The sequence below is a fragment of the Acanthopagrus latus genome, chromosome 5 (assembly GCF_904848185.1).
Source record: "Acanthopagrus latus isolate v.2019 chromosome 5, fAcaLat1.1, whole genome shotgun sequence".
Lineage (NCBI taxonomy): Eukaryota > Metazoa > Chordata > Actinopteri > Spariformes > Sparidae > Acanthopagrus > Acanthopagrus latus.
In genome coordinates, this window is record NC_051043.1 from 9,558,254 (window position 1) to 9,572,964 (window position 14,711).

The 14,711-nt window shown below is 38.9% G+C and overlaps 2 protein-coding genes across 7 annotated transcripts in view; one reads left to right on the top strand and one right to left on the bottom strand.

Annotated features, from left to right (window-relative positions):
* The window catches only part of LOC119019073 (probable E3 ubiquitin-protein ligase HERC2), a 300,235-nt gene extending 293,919 nt beyond the window's left edge, over window positions 1-6,316 (bottom strand). Inside the window, exons 1-3 of one of the 5 annotated variants that reach the window (XM_037097301.1) lie at window positions 6,236-6,316; window positions 4,569-4,620; window positions 2,004-2,187 (exon numbers count right to left, since the gene is read on the bottom strand). In XM_037097301.1, the coding sequence (XP_036953196.1) occupies window positions 2,004-2,166 (163 nt within the window). In that variant the 5' untranslated portion in view covers window positions 2,167-2,187; window positions 4,569-4,620; window positions 6,236-6,316. Of the gene's footprint in view, window positions 1-2,003; window positions 2,188-4,452; window positions 4,644-6,235 lie in introns of all 5 variants that reach the window. The other 4 variants (XM_037097298.1, XM_037097300.1, XM_037097299.1 and 1 more) reach the window with 4 other exon arrangements.
* Window positions 6,313-13,482, top strand: LOC119019075 (arrestin domain-containing protein 3-like). 2 transcript variants are annotated; one of them, XM_037097306.1, is made up of 7 exons: window positions 6,313-6,424; window positions 6,760-6,792; window positions 8,957-9,014; window positions 9,096-9,243; window positions 10,421-10,517; window positions 11,903-12,159; window positions 12,315-13,482. In XM_037097306.1, exons 2-7 carry the CDS (start codon window positions 6,789-6,791, stop codon window positions 12,924-12,926), a joined length of 1,176 nt encoding a protein of 391 aa, XP_036953201.1. In that variant the 5' UTR covers window positions 6,313-6,424; window positions 6,760-6,788; the 3' UTR covers window positions 12,927-13,482. The 2 variants fall into 2 exon arrangements, with proteins under 2 accessions (XP_036953201.1, XP_036953200.1); XM_037097305.1 differs by lacking the exons at window positions 6,313-6,424; window positions 6,760-6,792 and adding an exon at window positions 6,855-7,495.
* Window positions 13,483-14,711: the final 1,229 nt, after the last annotated feature.

Genomic DNA, 14,711 nt, shown 5'->3' on the forward strand with positions numbered 1-14,711 from the left:
ATGACAACCTTTAATCGTTTAATGATTTATCTTATTCTGTTAATACTTAATGTTGTGTTAGAGAGAGAGAGCGTGTGTGTGTGTGTGTGTGTGTGTGTGTGTGTGTGTGTGTGTGTGTGTGTGTGTGTGTGTGTGTGTATGTGAGTGTGTGTGTGTGTGTGTGTGTGTGCGTTTGCGTGTGTGTGTGTGTGTGTGTGTGTGTCTATGCATTTTCATAGGGTCTGTGTGTGTCAGTGGGTTGCACAAATATAGTTCTTCACCCTTTTGTGCACCTTATAGAAAGCCAAATTTCCATAAACAAGCCTTCCATTGGGCTCACTGGGCAAAATGGCCAAAATTCACAAAGAGACAATGTGGCTGACATAAACCCATTATGACCTACTGGAGACCTCTTCTATTAAGACATTAAATGGCGACCAGTACTCTCAACATGACACCATTATGGCATATCTTGGGCTAGAGCTCAGGTACACCACATAAACGTGTGTCACATAAATTTGCTGTGGGTAAATATTTCTGTGTCTGTGAGGGGGGTATGTGTTTGTGAGATGGTCAAGAATAAAGGAGGACAAGACCAGTAAATACTTTTACAGCTGGCAATTTGTCAGGATGTGTAAATGTCTCCAATTCCCAACAGCACTGGAGTAAAATTTACAGTCACTCTGGAAGTGACAATGCACAAAAAAGGACCACTTTTTACTCTCTCTCATCTCCCTCGGACCACTAAAACCTTCCAATAAATCTCCTCCAGTCCCCCCAGATGTCTGCTGTTGTCAGACATCATGCCTTGACAATGCCTTCCACCATCATTGTCTTGACAGAAATATGATATGTGAAACTGCAATGTCACATCACTTAACATGATTTAGCCTAAGCTAGCCGGCACCATTTTAATCAATCAAAAATGTCACCTTTTTCCCTGTAATGATAGTAGAGGTATAGGATCTCTGTGTTGGGGTGATCTATAAGACTTATCTAGGCTACTGATTTATGACTACTGCCAGCTAATGTACTGAAGGAGCTTCCTCCCTTCTCGTGATCAGGGTTTCTATCAAATTGGCAAATAAGTAGGCCAGTATTACCTCATGGGCAGAGAGGTAGACAGTTCATGTGGTGTGTAAACCCTAAACATATGACATTATATGTGTTTAACCTGAACAGAATAATCTGTTTTCGGAGTCCTGTATTTGCAGTCATGGTACTGCAAGCTAGTTTGGACAAATGTGTCCATCAAATGTCAGACAGTATGTATGGTAGTTGCTAATGGATTCTATGGGCTTGATCGCTTACACGTCCTTTGATCAAATGTCTCCCTAAGCTAATTGCTCTGTAAACGCTCTAAAGCCTCACTGGATAACTGTGGCTTTCAGCAAATTACCATCAGACTATTAACAGTGTATCAGACTGGCTATTGTAGCTTGTCCCAATAAATTCCATATACTACAATACCTAGCAGAATTTACCAAAACAGCAAAACATCAACCGGAGCAAAAAAATGAATGGTCAGGATAAACCTACCTCTATATTATAAAAAAACGCAATGCATACATTTCACTAATTTAAAATAATACATAAAACAATGTTAAAGATTCTGCTTAGTACTAAGATTACATTCCCCAAGATAATGTCAGTACATACATACATATATAGATTCCATCATTTCAGTGTAAAACAGCCATAGACTGGTAAAAGGTCGAACCGCCAGAAAGCAGAACAGCTATTGAGTTAAAGCTATCAAAAGGTACGATACAGCTACGGCTCACTAAATTCTGTTTTTCTGTACAGATTTACTTTACAAAGTTTACACCAAGAGGAGTCTCGATATTTGCCACCAGTGTATCGCAAGAGGAAGGGATATGATATATTTTCATATTAATATGTTATCCAAGTCAAATTCAAATCTAATGCATTAACTGATATCAACACGATGCATGGCATTTAGACGATGACACAGTGTTCAATAAAAGACAACAAACAATACACAAGAGAACTGGAACCTGTACCTGTAATCACAATGGAGTGACTGGATCCACATGCAATCAGCTTCACTCTTCCTAAGCGTCCTGTTCTGAACTCTCCCAGATGGGCCTCCTCTAGACCAACGTCCCCTGGCCTTCCATGTCCAGTCTGCCCAAGCTCCCCACTACCCCAGCAAAGCAGATTCATATCCAGTTTGCACAGTACGTCCTGGGAGTACAGACAGAGAAGAGGGATTTGTTTTAAGTGACATACGAAGAGTAAACAAAGTTTGCTTGGTACTTTTTTCAACAGTAGACATTAGTTTCCTCATAGGTTAGGAACGTAGAGTATTTCATCACCTGCATTTACATCACACACACCAATAATATACAAGTGTTTTGAGATGTTGCAGTGGTACATGACTTCTATATGACAGATATGGTACCACATACAGTGTGATGAAAAATGGTGGATTACTTTTATTTAAAACAGCTGTTTACGAATACTGTCCTCCAGCCAGCATCAAGCTTACATAAAACCAATCTAAAGTTCCCAGCCTTATTTGTAATGAACTGTGGATCTGATGCAGATCACCAATATTCTCCTCAACATGTTTATTTACAATCTGCCCTCTGTGCTAATTAGAATGTGACCCTGCACACACATGCAAACCCACATGGAGGCAGGGTGTATGTGCATGCATACACAGACATACACATACCCCACAGCAGTATTGCCAGCACAATTCCATCCGACTGATATTGGAATTTTCCGAAAGAGCAAACCAATAGATAACCTATTACAAAACTATAAGAGATCAATAGCTAATTTCTTCGCATTGATTACCACTTGGACATTTAACATGCGCCCTGTGGCCACAATGTGTGTTCCGCAATCTTAGATCCCCATTGGCCCTCATGAGTATTAAAATTATTGATTCAGACAGAGGACTAAAAATGTCAAGCTGTTCATTAATCTTAATAAAGACTGGACTTGACCAAGGCACCGTTTTTTCCCAATGCAGGGATGCAACCTATCCAGCTAGGAGCACATACACGGCATAGATTAATGAGCTTCTACTGAGGGCTGCGATTTAAGTCTTTGCCATTAATAGATCAATTACAAAAGAACAAGTCTTTTATAACAGTGCTAATGTTTGCCTAGTATGCTGCTCAACACAACATTTTCTTTTTTAAATGTATTTTGACTGTTCAATATAAGTTGTTTGTTGATAGACAAAGAAACATGAAAAAACAAGCAGCTCTGTACTAATGAGGGCCATTTGTGATATGAAGCCACATCTGCCATCATACTACAGATGGCCCTCCGCAGTCCATAATGGACAAATGTTATCAGGCACTGCCTAACAGCCAGTTTCATCTCTGTTTTATGTGGATGAGTTTCAAAGCACACAGGGCTGTCCTTAGCTTAATGAGGGCCCTAAGCAGGATTTGATTTGCTCACTTTTCTTACTTTTAATTACTTTTATATTTCTGCCACACTTACTCATATGTTTCCTGCTCACAAGCGACTAGCACCAAGCTGTTGCCAAGATTTTCTACCTTAATATCCACGTACTGTATCAGGGAACAGTCTACCAGATTGTTTTGTAATAAACCCAAATTCTTAGCATCAAAAATCTTCTAAACTGGGAATTGGCAGGATTTAATAGCGTTTTTGATAAGGATTCTATCATAAATACCCTGAAAGCTTCATAATAAAGAAAACTCAAAGGCCACTGAGTTACAGCCTAGTCCCGTACGAGTGTGTAATGGACACATTACACACTCTTACGGATTTCACAAAAGCATTGTGCAAGCATTTTTCTTGAGGAATCTCAGCATATGTTGTGAACATTTCATTTTCACAGGTTTGGTTCTTATTCAGTCCAGGTAGAGGCTATTCTTCAGAAATTTTCAGAAGAGTAATTTTTATTATTATGAAAAAATGAAAGAAAAAAAATAACAAAACAAAACTTGATTGAACACAGATTGCTGGAGTTCATGACATATAATGGGCTTTCAGTCAGAATTGCTACCAAAAACATGAGAAGTCTGGAAACAACACCCCAGTGAAGTCTTTGAGAAAAAGACATTGCCATATTAGATGGACAAAGAGCATTCTTGAATGCTTTCTGTCTCAAACATTCACAATGGACAAGCATTCACAATCTATTTGGGCAACAAAACCTTCAAAACAACTAAGCACATTTTCTGGTAAAAAAAAGTTATTTCTGTTTGTCAGCTAAAACAGTGAGGTGTAGACCTGGAATCTTATTTGTCTCATTACCAAGATATTACCATAAAATAATAGGCCTAAATGCAGATTGCACAGGCCAGTGATGTTGGGTTTTTAGCTCTGCATGCCAAGCAAACACAACATCAAAGACAAAAAAAAGAAATACATTTAGCAGTACACAGCTACAGGAACTAGCCTGTCCAATATTTAAAGCAAAGAACTGTTCATTCCAGTGTCTTTGTATATCAAACTTACTTTTTTCTCCCTTTACACTCCTGTTGTTGGTCCCTTTGTTTTCTCAAATTGGCCACATTTTGTTGTCTCGTGTCCCTGACTTTTTTTTCCCTCCCTCCTTCGCTCATTGCACTCACCACATTGGCAGGGTAACTGTCTCCATGGCACCTTCTGTTGACAGCACACCATCTGATTGAGAGTAGGTTATTAACCTTAGAGGGGCAAACACGGAACGTGACAAGAGGAGTTTTAGAAGGCACTACCACACACATCATTGTGATGGTAATTTCAGCATTTAAAACTTTAACCACGGACAGTGAACAGAGGACTGAGTTTGTGGACTCTTACAATGGCAGTCTGCACTTTTACTTTCCAATGAGCTTGAAGGGATGAGGTCCCATGAGCAGATGAGAGGTGTGCGTTATCATAATTATGAGTTGCTGACTAGTAAATGGCATTCACAGCAACTTTCAAGTCGTTATTACAACTCGGAAGTCCGAATTTTCTAAAAGCACTGATATGTGCATCTGCTTAATGGCACGATCACACTACATTTCAGTTACACAACTGAAACGTCATTTCAATATTTTTTTCCAGTGAGAATTACATTTGTGATGCAAAAATGTTCAGTCCCACTAAAGGTAAACCATATCGCAGTCAAAATAATAGCAGTATGATTTATTTTTACCATATTGTCAGCCCTAATTCACAGTTGAGCATTTACCATTGTTCATTCAATCACTTTATTTATATACAGCACTTTTCAAACAAATCAAATGTAATTAAAAGTACTTTACAAGCAACCTACAATGCACAGGCAGTTAAAATTGTCTTGAGATTGTCTTGAACTAGGACAAATAACAAACAAGATAAGTGAATAAGACAACAATAAAAGATGGATATTCAAGATCAGAAAGGATAAATACAACTTAATTGTTCACTAAAAGCATGTGCTGTTTGGCAAAAGGAAATAGAGATGCATTATATTTGGAAATAAAAGTAACATTCTAGTATGTTTTCTCAGTAAATTTAGCACAGTATCACTCTGCCATATAAATGGCAGCATCTTGCAACACTGTTCAAGGTCTGTGATAGCTCTGATCAATGTTTCACCTGCATTACAAACATGCCATCACCTATGATACATTTTTAGTTCCAAGATATTCCTGAGGCTGGTTGAACATTAAGGATCCATAAGGAGGTGTCCCCATCATCTATATGTCCTTTTTTGCAATGAATTGTGGAAGGAAATTCATCACAAGCATCCTCAAAAACCCATCATAGGTGACTTTTCTGTATGATCTGGGTATTCATCATTATTTAACTTGTCCGATGTAAACACAATATGTAGGCCTACTAACAACCAAGGATGGATTTTAGACACGCTGTAAATGTTTACACTGTATTAATCTATTAACATTGGAGTCTTGTCAGTTTTGACATTTGCTCCTTACACTTTCAGAAACACCTGCATGCTGTTAAGTGATGTCACATACCTAGCTAATATTAAATTAACAGATGTGTTCACAGACACTTTCTAATCACCTTATATACCGGTAATAATTCCAGTCAATTCCAACATTGACATTTTCCACAGGTTTTTTTGACCAGTTTTCAATGAGGTAACATTAGCAACACTTTCAAAAACCTTTTAGCTGTTGGCTAACTAGGGTTGCAAAGCAAACGGGGCAGAGGGGGAAAAAAATAATAATGTCGGGATTTATAATTCAAAGCAGGTCTGTCAAATTATTGCAGGCTAAAAGAAGTTGAAGCAACGAAAATAAAACAGGTCAATAACACTTACACATTTTGGAGATAGTGGCTTAGGACATTCGAAATACGCCCTCTTTCATGACGATGTGCGCGTGCGTATTAGGTAACGTACAACCCACCCGTTTTATTAACACGCATGTAGATATAAAAATGTCGGTACAATTATGAATTGTACAAAAGCCAACATGATTGTTACAATCTAAGTGATGCCCACAAGCAGGTAAGTGAGTGACGAACACAATATTTCAAAACTGAAAGTGGTAATTTTGCCAGGGGTAAATAAAGTCCTTGGCTGTTTGTTAAAATTCCAAGACAATGGTCAACAACGACAGCGTTTTACTTTCTAGAAAGACTACCGGAATAGGCGTCAAGCCTTCTGGATGAAAGATGTAAATCTGTTGTTTGTTCATTTTAAGTTTGTGACATATATGATGCAGAGTTACTTATCACTGCTTAATGAAACCATGGTATATCCTGACATGATATGTACGTATGTCACTAAAACAGGATGTCTTATTATCTCTACACTGATTACTGATTATTTTCTATTTGCAGGAAATATTCTGGATACTCTCTATGCTGTGATGTGTAAGCTGAATGACTCGCCTGAAAAACAAATCTTATCACTACTATGATCAGTATTGTCTTTGAGTAATTCAACTGTCCTTTTATTGTGAAGAGGCCACATCGGAAGTCCTCACACAGGTTCTCTGTGCTCAATTAATCCACCCGTGTGTACCTACTTCTTCGTCACTGTGTGTTCCCGTGATTGGCCTCTAGGGGGCTCCGTAACATTATTTTTGAATGGCTTTTCAGTGAGTGGCTCGAGTGGTCCGTGTCTCTTGTGAGCCCCCCACTCGTCCTGTGTATGGCAGCAGAGGGCTTCTATCAGACTCTCGGGGCGTGTCCTGTCCTACAAACAACTGATGCCATATTGGCAAATAACCGAGATACATCTTGGAGGTCCCGACTCATTGCTTTCTCTCTGGCCATTTCACCGTTACAGCCTTCATTCGCTTGCGATCCTCCGCGAACATGCCTTCAGTCCAAAGCTTTGAGATGACTTATGACTCGCTGAATGACCGCGGGACGTTTTCGGAGGGGGACCCTGTGATTGGCAAAGTGACACTGGTGTTATTCAAGGAGATCACAGTTGAAAGTCTCTCTGTCAAAGCGAAAGGGGACTGCGATGTGCGTTGGACGGAAAAGCAGGGCGATCGCCAAAAAACGTGCTCCGCTTCGACGAGATATTTCAAACAGAAGCAGTTTTTGATCGCAGAGAATTCCACAGGTATGCAGCGATGTCGTGAGCTATGCATGCCTGACTTGGCCCATCCGGGTACTGCCGACTGCTGAGTTTGAGGTTTTCTGAACTACTTTGGGTTTAAGTTTTATTTCCGTAACACAACAGGGTCATTCTGTGGAAACGTCCATGTTTCTGTCCTGAGGCTTTACAGAAAAATGCCAGCTGAAAAACATTTGAGACTTACTTCTTTTCTCTCTCTCTCTTTTTTTTTTTTTTTTTTATTCTGTCATTAAACAATAGCGTATATGAACAGTTACTTCCTCCGTGACCCGTATAATACCAATATTGTCACCACAGGAAATTGTTCCCACAGCTATGTAAGTTATAGAAGCACTGTGCTGTATTTTGATTTCAGAGAATGTTTTTCTACCAGTTAAAACACAATAATGTATACACAGTTGTCAAGATAGAAATCACATTTAAATTTGCAATCATAGATAAGATTATGAAATTTATAATCAAAGTCATCCTCCCCTAGAGTCTTATCACTGGGGTAACAGTGTGACTATACCATTTAGAAATAAATTATGTTGATTTATGATAAAATCACACATCAGTAAGTCATAAAAATGATTGACAAAAATGAACTGTATTTGTATTCCTCACAGAATAAATTAAATAAACAAACCGATCTTAAAGGACAACACAATGTCATGCTGTTGAACAGTGTTTGTATTTGGCATTTATATTGTCAAAAGAGTAGGCATCCTCCAATGAGTCCTAAAAAGACATAATAGGTAATTAACTTTCACTTGTGTGTATTTACAGAGTCAATGAGTTATGGACTTGTGAGAAAAATAAGTCAATTTTCAGACACGTTGGCCTTCCACAAGTGGACATTTCTGTAGAATGACCCAACAATGAAATGTGAAGCATTAATTGGTAGTAATATGTAGGAATGCACCAATTGTGAAATTCTGGGTAATGCATAAAAAGATTTTAGCTGACAGTTTATACTGATATGTTTTTGTCGTTATTACAACACTTTAATATAACCTTTTTTTCACATGGAAAATGACCTTTTTGTAAAAAAAAAAATAAAAACTGATGTAACTGCTGCAAAAACCCCTTTAGCCTGCAACACAACTACCTACTCAGTTACAAGAATCTTTCTTTACTTAAGTGGCCTCACAAACTGGTGCCAGGTGTGTAACAACACGCACTGAATGTGCCAGTGCATAACAGATGTGACACATCAGATCAACATCAGCCACCTTCATCAGTGAATGTTAACTTACTGTCTGCAGGCCGTCAGCAGTCAACAAGGTGAATATCATCCAATACCGCTGTTTTGGCTTTTGAATTGGTGAATTCCAAATACTTGGAGCAAATCTCCTCGAGTCTGAACTTAAAGTGCTTGAGGAAAATTTAACGGTTAACAGTAACCTCGTAGCAGATAGTGATGGAAGTTGACTACCATAAGAACCAAAATCGTTTCCCTTTCAGGCACTGTGCTTCCCAAAGGAATCCATGTCTTTAACTTCAGGATTAACATACCATCAGGGTAAGACAGTTATGACAGACAAAGATGACCAAAAAGCCGATTCTGATAACATAACATTTATCCCCAGTTTCTCCATTACAGAAGCATGCCATCATCCTTCAGGGGGCAATATGGAAAGATTGTCTACCAGCTGGAAGCCAAGCTTTGCAGGAGTTGGAGGCTGGACCGTACAGATGAAAAGGAGATACGTTTTGTCTCCAAGGCCTTTCCAAACCCTCAGTCTCTGAATGTGCGTACAATATTGAAACATGGACACACAAAACTCTGATTTCTGACCAAAACTACACCGACTTCTTTCTTGCAACGTGATGTCACAGCACACTCTTCATGTAGTCCAGATGACATGCAAAAAAATTGTCCACTTTTTCATAAAAGCATGAAACTTGGTACACTTATAACAATGATATCATCTACTACATCATAAACCAAGTTAACATTTAATGGTGATTTCAGGCAAGTTGTAAAACTGAACTGTAGTGTAGCAGATGTATAAAGTAGCAGTTAAGTGTCTCAAAGTTGTGTTTAAGCACAATATTCGAGTAAATGTATATAGTTCCATCACTAATTGCACTGATGTGTAAGTACACCTCACTGGTGGAGAAGGTGCTGATGTTATCTTCTTAATATACAGTTGTGTAGTTAAATCTATTTTAATGCATCAGATTTTAAAAACTAATTACGTGTTACATGAGTAACAGTATAAAGTAGCTTAAAGGGGAAATACTTAAATAAAGTACATTAATTGCATAAATATACCAGTAGAATGTTTTTATTTCCTCTTTCAAAAGTTACATATTCTTATTTAAAGTTAGATGAACAGTCAGAGTCATCACAAGATAAACTTAAAAAACAAAAGGCAACTGGTGGACATTTGGGATGTACTCAGGCAATGAAGAAGTCCTTTGTCTGGGCAAGATTCACATTTTGGGTTGATTTTCTTTCAAGGTCAAAGCAAGCATGCTTGTGTCCATCATGCATGCAAAAGTTAATTTGAAATTAAATTTGAGCCCCTGTTTTGGGAGAAAAAAGCAAAACAAAAAAAGACTTTGCTCGAGAAGGCTTTCACAGTTAACGTTTCTTCTGTAAGTCATTAAGTCATCCAAGGTTCTTTATTATATCACATGTACAGAGCATAGAATACAAAACAAGAAATATTGTACAGTATACAATAATTAGATAGATATAGATATATATAGGTGTGTGTGTGTGTGTGTGTGTGTGTGTGTGTGTGTGTGTGTGTGTGTGTGTATATATATATATATTTTTTTTTTCCCAAATGGTACTGCAGCGACACTTACACTGGTGTCCTGCCCTGCTCAATAACTGTAATACTGAAGCAATTTACTGTATTGCCTTAATAATGAAAGGTGATGAATAGTAACATATTTTTGTTTATTGTATTCTAGTCAAGCCAAGTTGGTTCGACAGACAAGGACATTGGGATTTTCGGAAGAGGAAAAGTGGACATGGATGTCATCGTTGACAAGAGTGCTTATGCCCCAGGTAGTAAAATTCCTCCTCAAACATGGTGGGCTCAAGTCATGGAAGAGGATCTGCTGCTAAATGCAGATAATGAAAATCTTTTTTTTGTCATGGGAAGGTGGTTACAGCCAACACTTTGCATGCATGTTTGCCACTTTTTTTTTTGTTTTGACGTGTCACTACAAGAGTTTTAGATGTATCCATTTCCAGTGCCCTGGTCGGCATACACCTGTGCACATGACAAATGAACATTTCTGCCATGAAATTGGTTTGTTGTCATAAAAGGTTTTACTGAAGCATGAAGAAAAGAGTGTATAGAGATTTGGGTAAAATAACAACAGAGACAGGGAGTAGTGAACAAGCGATTTATTTGAACTAGTGCTGGAGGATGATGTGGACGAGATGACAGGGGTGGCAGGCAGGCAGGAAAGAAGGGTTGAATAGAGCCGGCGTGCAGGGACTCAGGTGAACAAAAGCAGAGCAGAGCGGAACGACGCTGGAGATCTCTGTAGAAGGCAAAACGGAAAAAGTGCATGAGCATAAAGGCAAGAACGCAGAAAACACTAAGTTTCAGCACCATGAAATCACAGTATTGGATGCAATAATCTAGCACCAACGTGGTGGAGAGACCAGGTAGAAATTGGCAGTGGATGATGAGATGAGTCTTCTCAGGTGTGCCACTCAAATATTGCTGTTGCCACACCCACACGCACACGTATGCTGTGTCTCAATTCAGGGTCTGCATCCTTCGAAGGACCCGGCCTTTTCTGTCTTCAAAGGCGAGTCCTTTGAAGAGACCTTGTTAATCGCGTTAGCCGTTGATAAATGGGATGGTCTAGCCTTTGGAGCATTTCCTGGTTGCGTCACCAGATGTTTTCCCCTTACGTCACGATTTCTGCCACCCAGGCCAGCGAAAGGTACAATCTGTGCCAGGCGATGTCGCCTTTTTCTCTCTTTTCTTTCTTCTTTTTCGGCATGCAAAGAATCTTGGGATATGTGAGGCCAAGAAGGATTGTAGCACTGCGTCCTCCAAAAAGAGGTAAAAGAAGGCTGCATTTGTCGGCTGCGCGGTGTAGTGACGTAATTGGCCTTCAAATGCAGCCTCCGAAGGATGCAGACCCTGAATTGAGACGCAGCAACAGAGAAGCAGCAGGTGAAGGAGAAAAGAGGGGGGGAAAGGCAAAACAATGAAAACACAAAGAGGCTGCCACAGCAGCACTGTGACAGTTTCCTGATTATGGTTGAAGCCATGATTGATCATAAACACTATGTTTGTGTAAGTTGCACCTTTTACATTCACAAAATAATGAATTGTCTTTTTACGAAAGACATTCTGGAGCACTTGAATTGTTACATGAATTTGAAGAGGTGGAAATGAATCCAACATGTTTTTTTCGTCCTTGCAGGTGAAACTATGGTGGTTCTTGCAAAAGTCAATAATGCCTCTTCCAGTAACATGACACCCAAAGTCAGTTTATCTCAGGATGTGGTGTACAATGCCCGAGGCCATGTAAAACAACAGAGAACCACCATCTTCAAAGTGGCCAACAGCTGTATTAACGCCAAAACACAGATGGATGTCAAGTGGGCAGTAAAGCTTCCTAATGATCTGACTCAAACAATCCACAACTGTGAAATTATCAAAGTGGGGTATTATTTAAAGGTGGGTATTGGTGTAACAGTGTACCTGTCTATTGCATGAGTTTTTTGAGCCTTTAACATTGATTAAGATTCTTCGTTGTTGTCAGATACTCACTTGCTATTCTATTTTTAAAGTAAAGCATTGTGTGCAATTGAAACAGTCCTGTTTTTCCCCAGGTGTACCTGGACATCAGCTTTTCTTTCGATCCAGAGGTCGTATTCCCCGTGGTCATTATTCATCCTGACTTAGCTCATGGCCCTCAGCCTGGTGTGGCTGCGGGTCCCTATCCAGCTGGGGCTATCGGGGGACCAACCCACAGTGACTTCCCTCCCGCTGCAGTGGCGATGGGTCCCTATCCTGCAGGGGCTTTTGGAGGACCAAGTAACAGCAACTTCCATCCCCCTGTGGTTCCTGTGGGTCCCTATCCCTATGGTCAGCCAGGAAGTTATTCAGCACCACCGCCTGCGTACCCTGCTCAGCCAGCACACGTGAGCCAGCGCTACAATATACCAGCGGCGTCTCCATATGGAGATCCACACAACGCTCCGTCCTCTACGCTTCATCCTCCACCTCCTGTCTCAACATTTCACCCACCCCCAAGTGCCCCAGAGATCCAACCTCCTCCTTTTTCTCAAGCATTCAACATGTCACCAGCCGCTCCCGCATATGACACGCTGCCTTCTGCTCCAATGGCGAGCACAGACTTCCTGTCTCAGTCGGATGAAGCCCCTCCAGCATATCTACTCCTTTTCCCGCCTCCTGCTAATGAAAACTCTGATGCCAAATAACACAACGTGTGCTTAAATACTTACAGCTAGTGAGGAATCCAGTCCATTGTGTGCATTATTAACTTTTTGCATGTAAAGAATGATATACAGAAATCGAGCTTTTTGTATGTGAATGTGATTGTTGTTTTCTGGTCAGTGCAGGTTGCTAATTACATGCTGATAACATCATTGCTCAAGTCTCAGTAAACAAGATACACTGTGAACTTTACGTGCCTTGCTAAACTCAGTTGTGCTCGACTGATCATAGTTTCAACAAGTGTTATTATTCACACGTATCTGCTCTACCTCAATCTTCTGTTTGGAGGCCGGGTGAAGTAACTTAACAACATGTATTGTATCAAAAAAAAGTATTTTTTATGATTGTTTTTTTTTTTAATATAGAATTATAACTAAGCCATAATACATTAGTTTTTCCTATATTTTCAAGTCTTTTGAGTTTAACATGACACTACTACTATTTCATCACACTGCACTTTGCAAACTTGATTTGTTATCCCCCTCAAATTGCCAGTATTTCTCTGACCTGTACATTTGAATAAAGACTTGTCAGGTAAAGTGTCACCGTGACTCTGTCTGTGTGAGTGAGAACATTTTGTTATACACCCATATCTTTCACTTCTCTGTATATAAATAATTGTACATTTCACTTATACCAGTTAAATAGCCGAATATTTCAACCCATGTTAACATAAAATATGTTTATATTGTACTGTGGTGTGAAGAGTACCAACAAGTCATAGTTGGTTAAAAGTAAAATATTATGTGAAGATTTGCTTTGGTGAAACTGAAAGTCACCCCTACAAATAGTTCTCGAGTACTTTTTGTTTTGTTTGTTGGGATCGGTAAACCCCTCATATCACCATTTAATCTGAGACTGAAACTCTTGCAGTCTGAGCCCGGCCTAAGATATTAGCAAGCTTCTATTCCTTGTATCAAAAGCTGCATAGTCCACCCTCATGAAATACATTTACCAAATATATAAAGTGCAGTAAAAGTACAATATTTGCCTTCAAAATGTAGAATCATCAAGTAAGGTACCTTGAAATTGTATGCCACCGTATGTAAGATAAGATGTTCCTTTATTGATCCCCCTTGGGAGTTCGCAGGTAACACAGCAGGACAGAGGGAAATAAGTAGCAGCACAAGAGTAAGTCTCAAAACACAGAGACAATAATGAGGAAATATTGGAAAGAATGAAATTACAGTTTGAATACAAATATAATTAAAATATAATTAAAACTATTAGAATAAAGATAAACATACTATATCCAGTAACTATCCATATGTGTGCAACGTTTACATGTCACGGATTTTGATCAGTAGTGTTTAGAAATAGTAACCCTAACCCTTAATAATAATCATGGAGACAAAAGATTAACAGTCTGCAAATCCAGATAAGAAACTGCAACTGGCAGTGAGCCCGCTTTCTTTTCTTTTAGCAGTGAAGTGATACACACCATGACACAACAAAATATAGTATGTATACAATAACATTTCATGATAAAAGTAAAGTTGCAGTAGGCTACTATTATAAATATGCACCATATATGCATATGTTATTATTATTGTTGTTGTTGTTGTTATTATTATTATTATTATTATTATTATTATTATTATTATTATTATTATTATTATTATCATTACTGACTTTGAATGGGAGCAGATGTAACGTAATTATCTGTGGGGAATCAATAAAATATTTCTGATTCTGATTCATAGTCAGTTATCCATATTTAAGTTGACAGTATGGTAGACAGATGTCACATTTACATGTCAGGATGTGGT

What these genes read in the sequence shown, in the direction of transcription:
- LOC119019075 (XM_037097305.1), top strand. Translation starts at nt 7,240, where the DNA reads ATGCCTTCAGTCCAAAGCTTTGAGATGACTTATGACTCGCTGAATGAC. An exon ending in GATCGCAGAGAATTCCACAG is followed by an intron (nt 7,496 to 8,956) that starts GTATGCAGCGAT and finishes TTTCCCTTTCAG; the next exon opens with GCACTGTGCTTCCCAAAGGA. An exon ending in CAAGAGTGCTTATGCCCCAG is followed by an intron (nt 10,518 to 11,902) that starts GTAGTAAAATTC and finishes TCGTCCTTGCAG; the next exon opens with GTGAAACTATGGTGGTTCTT.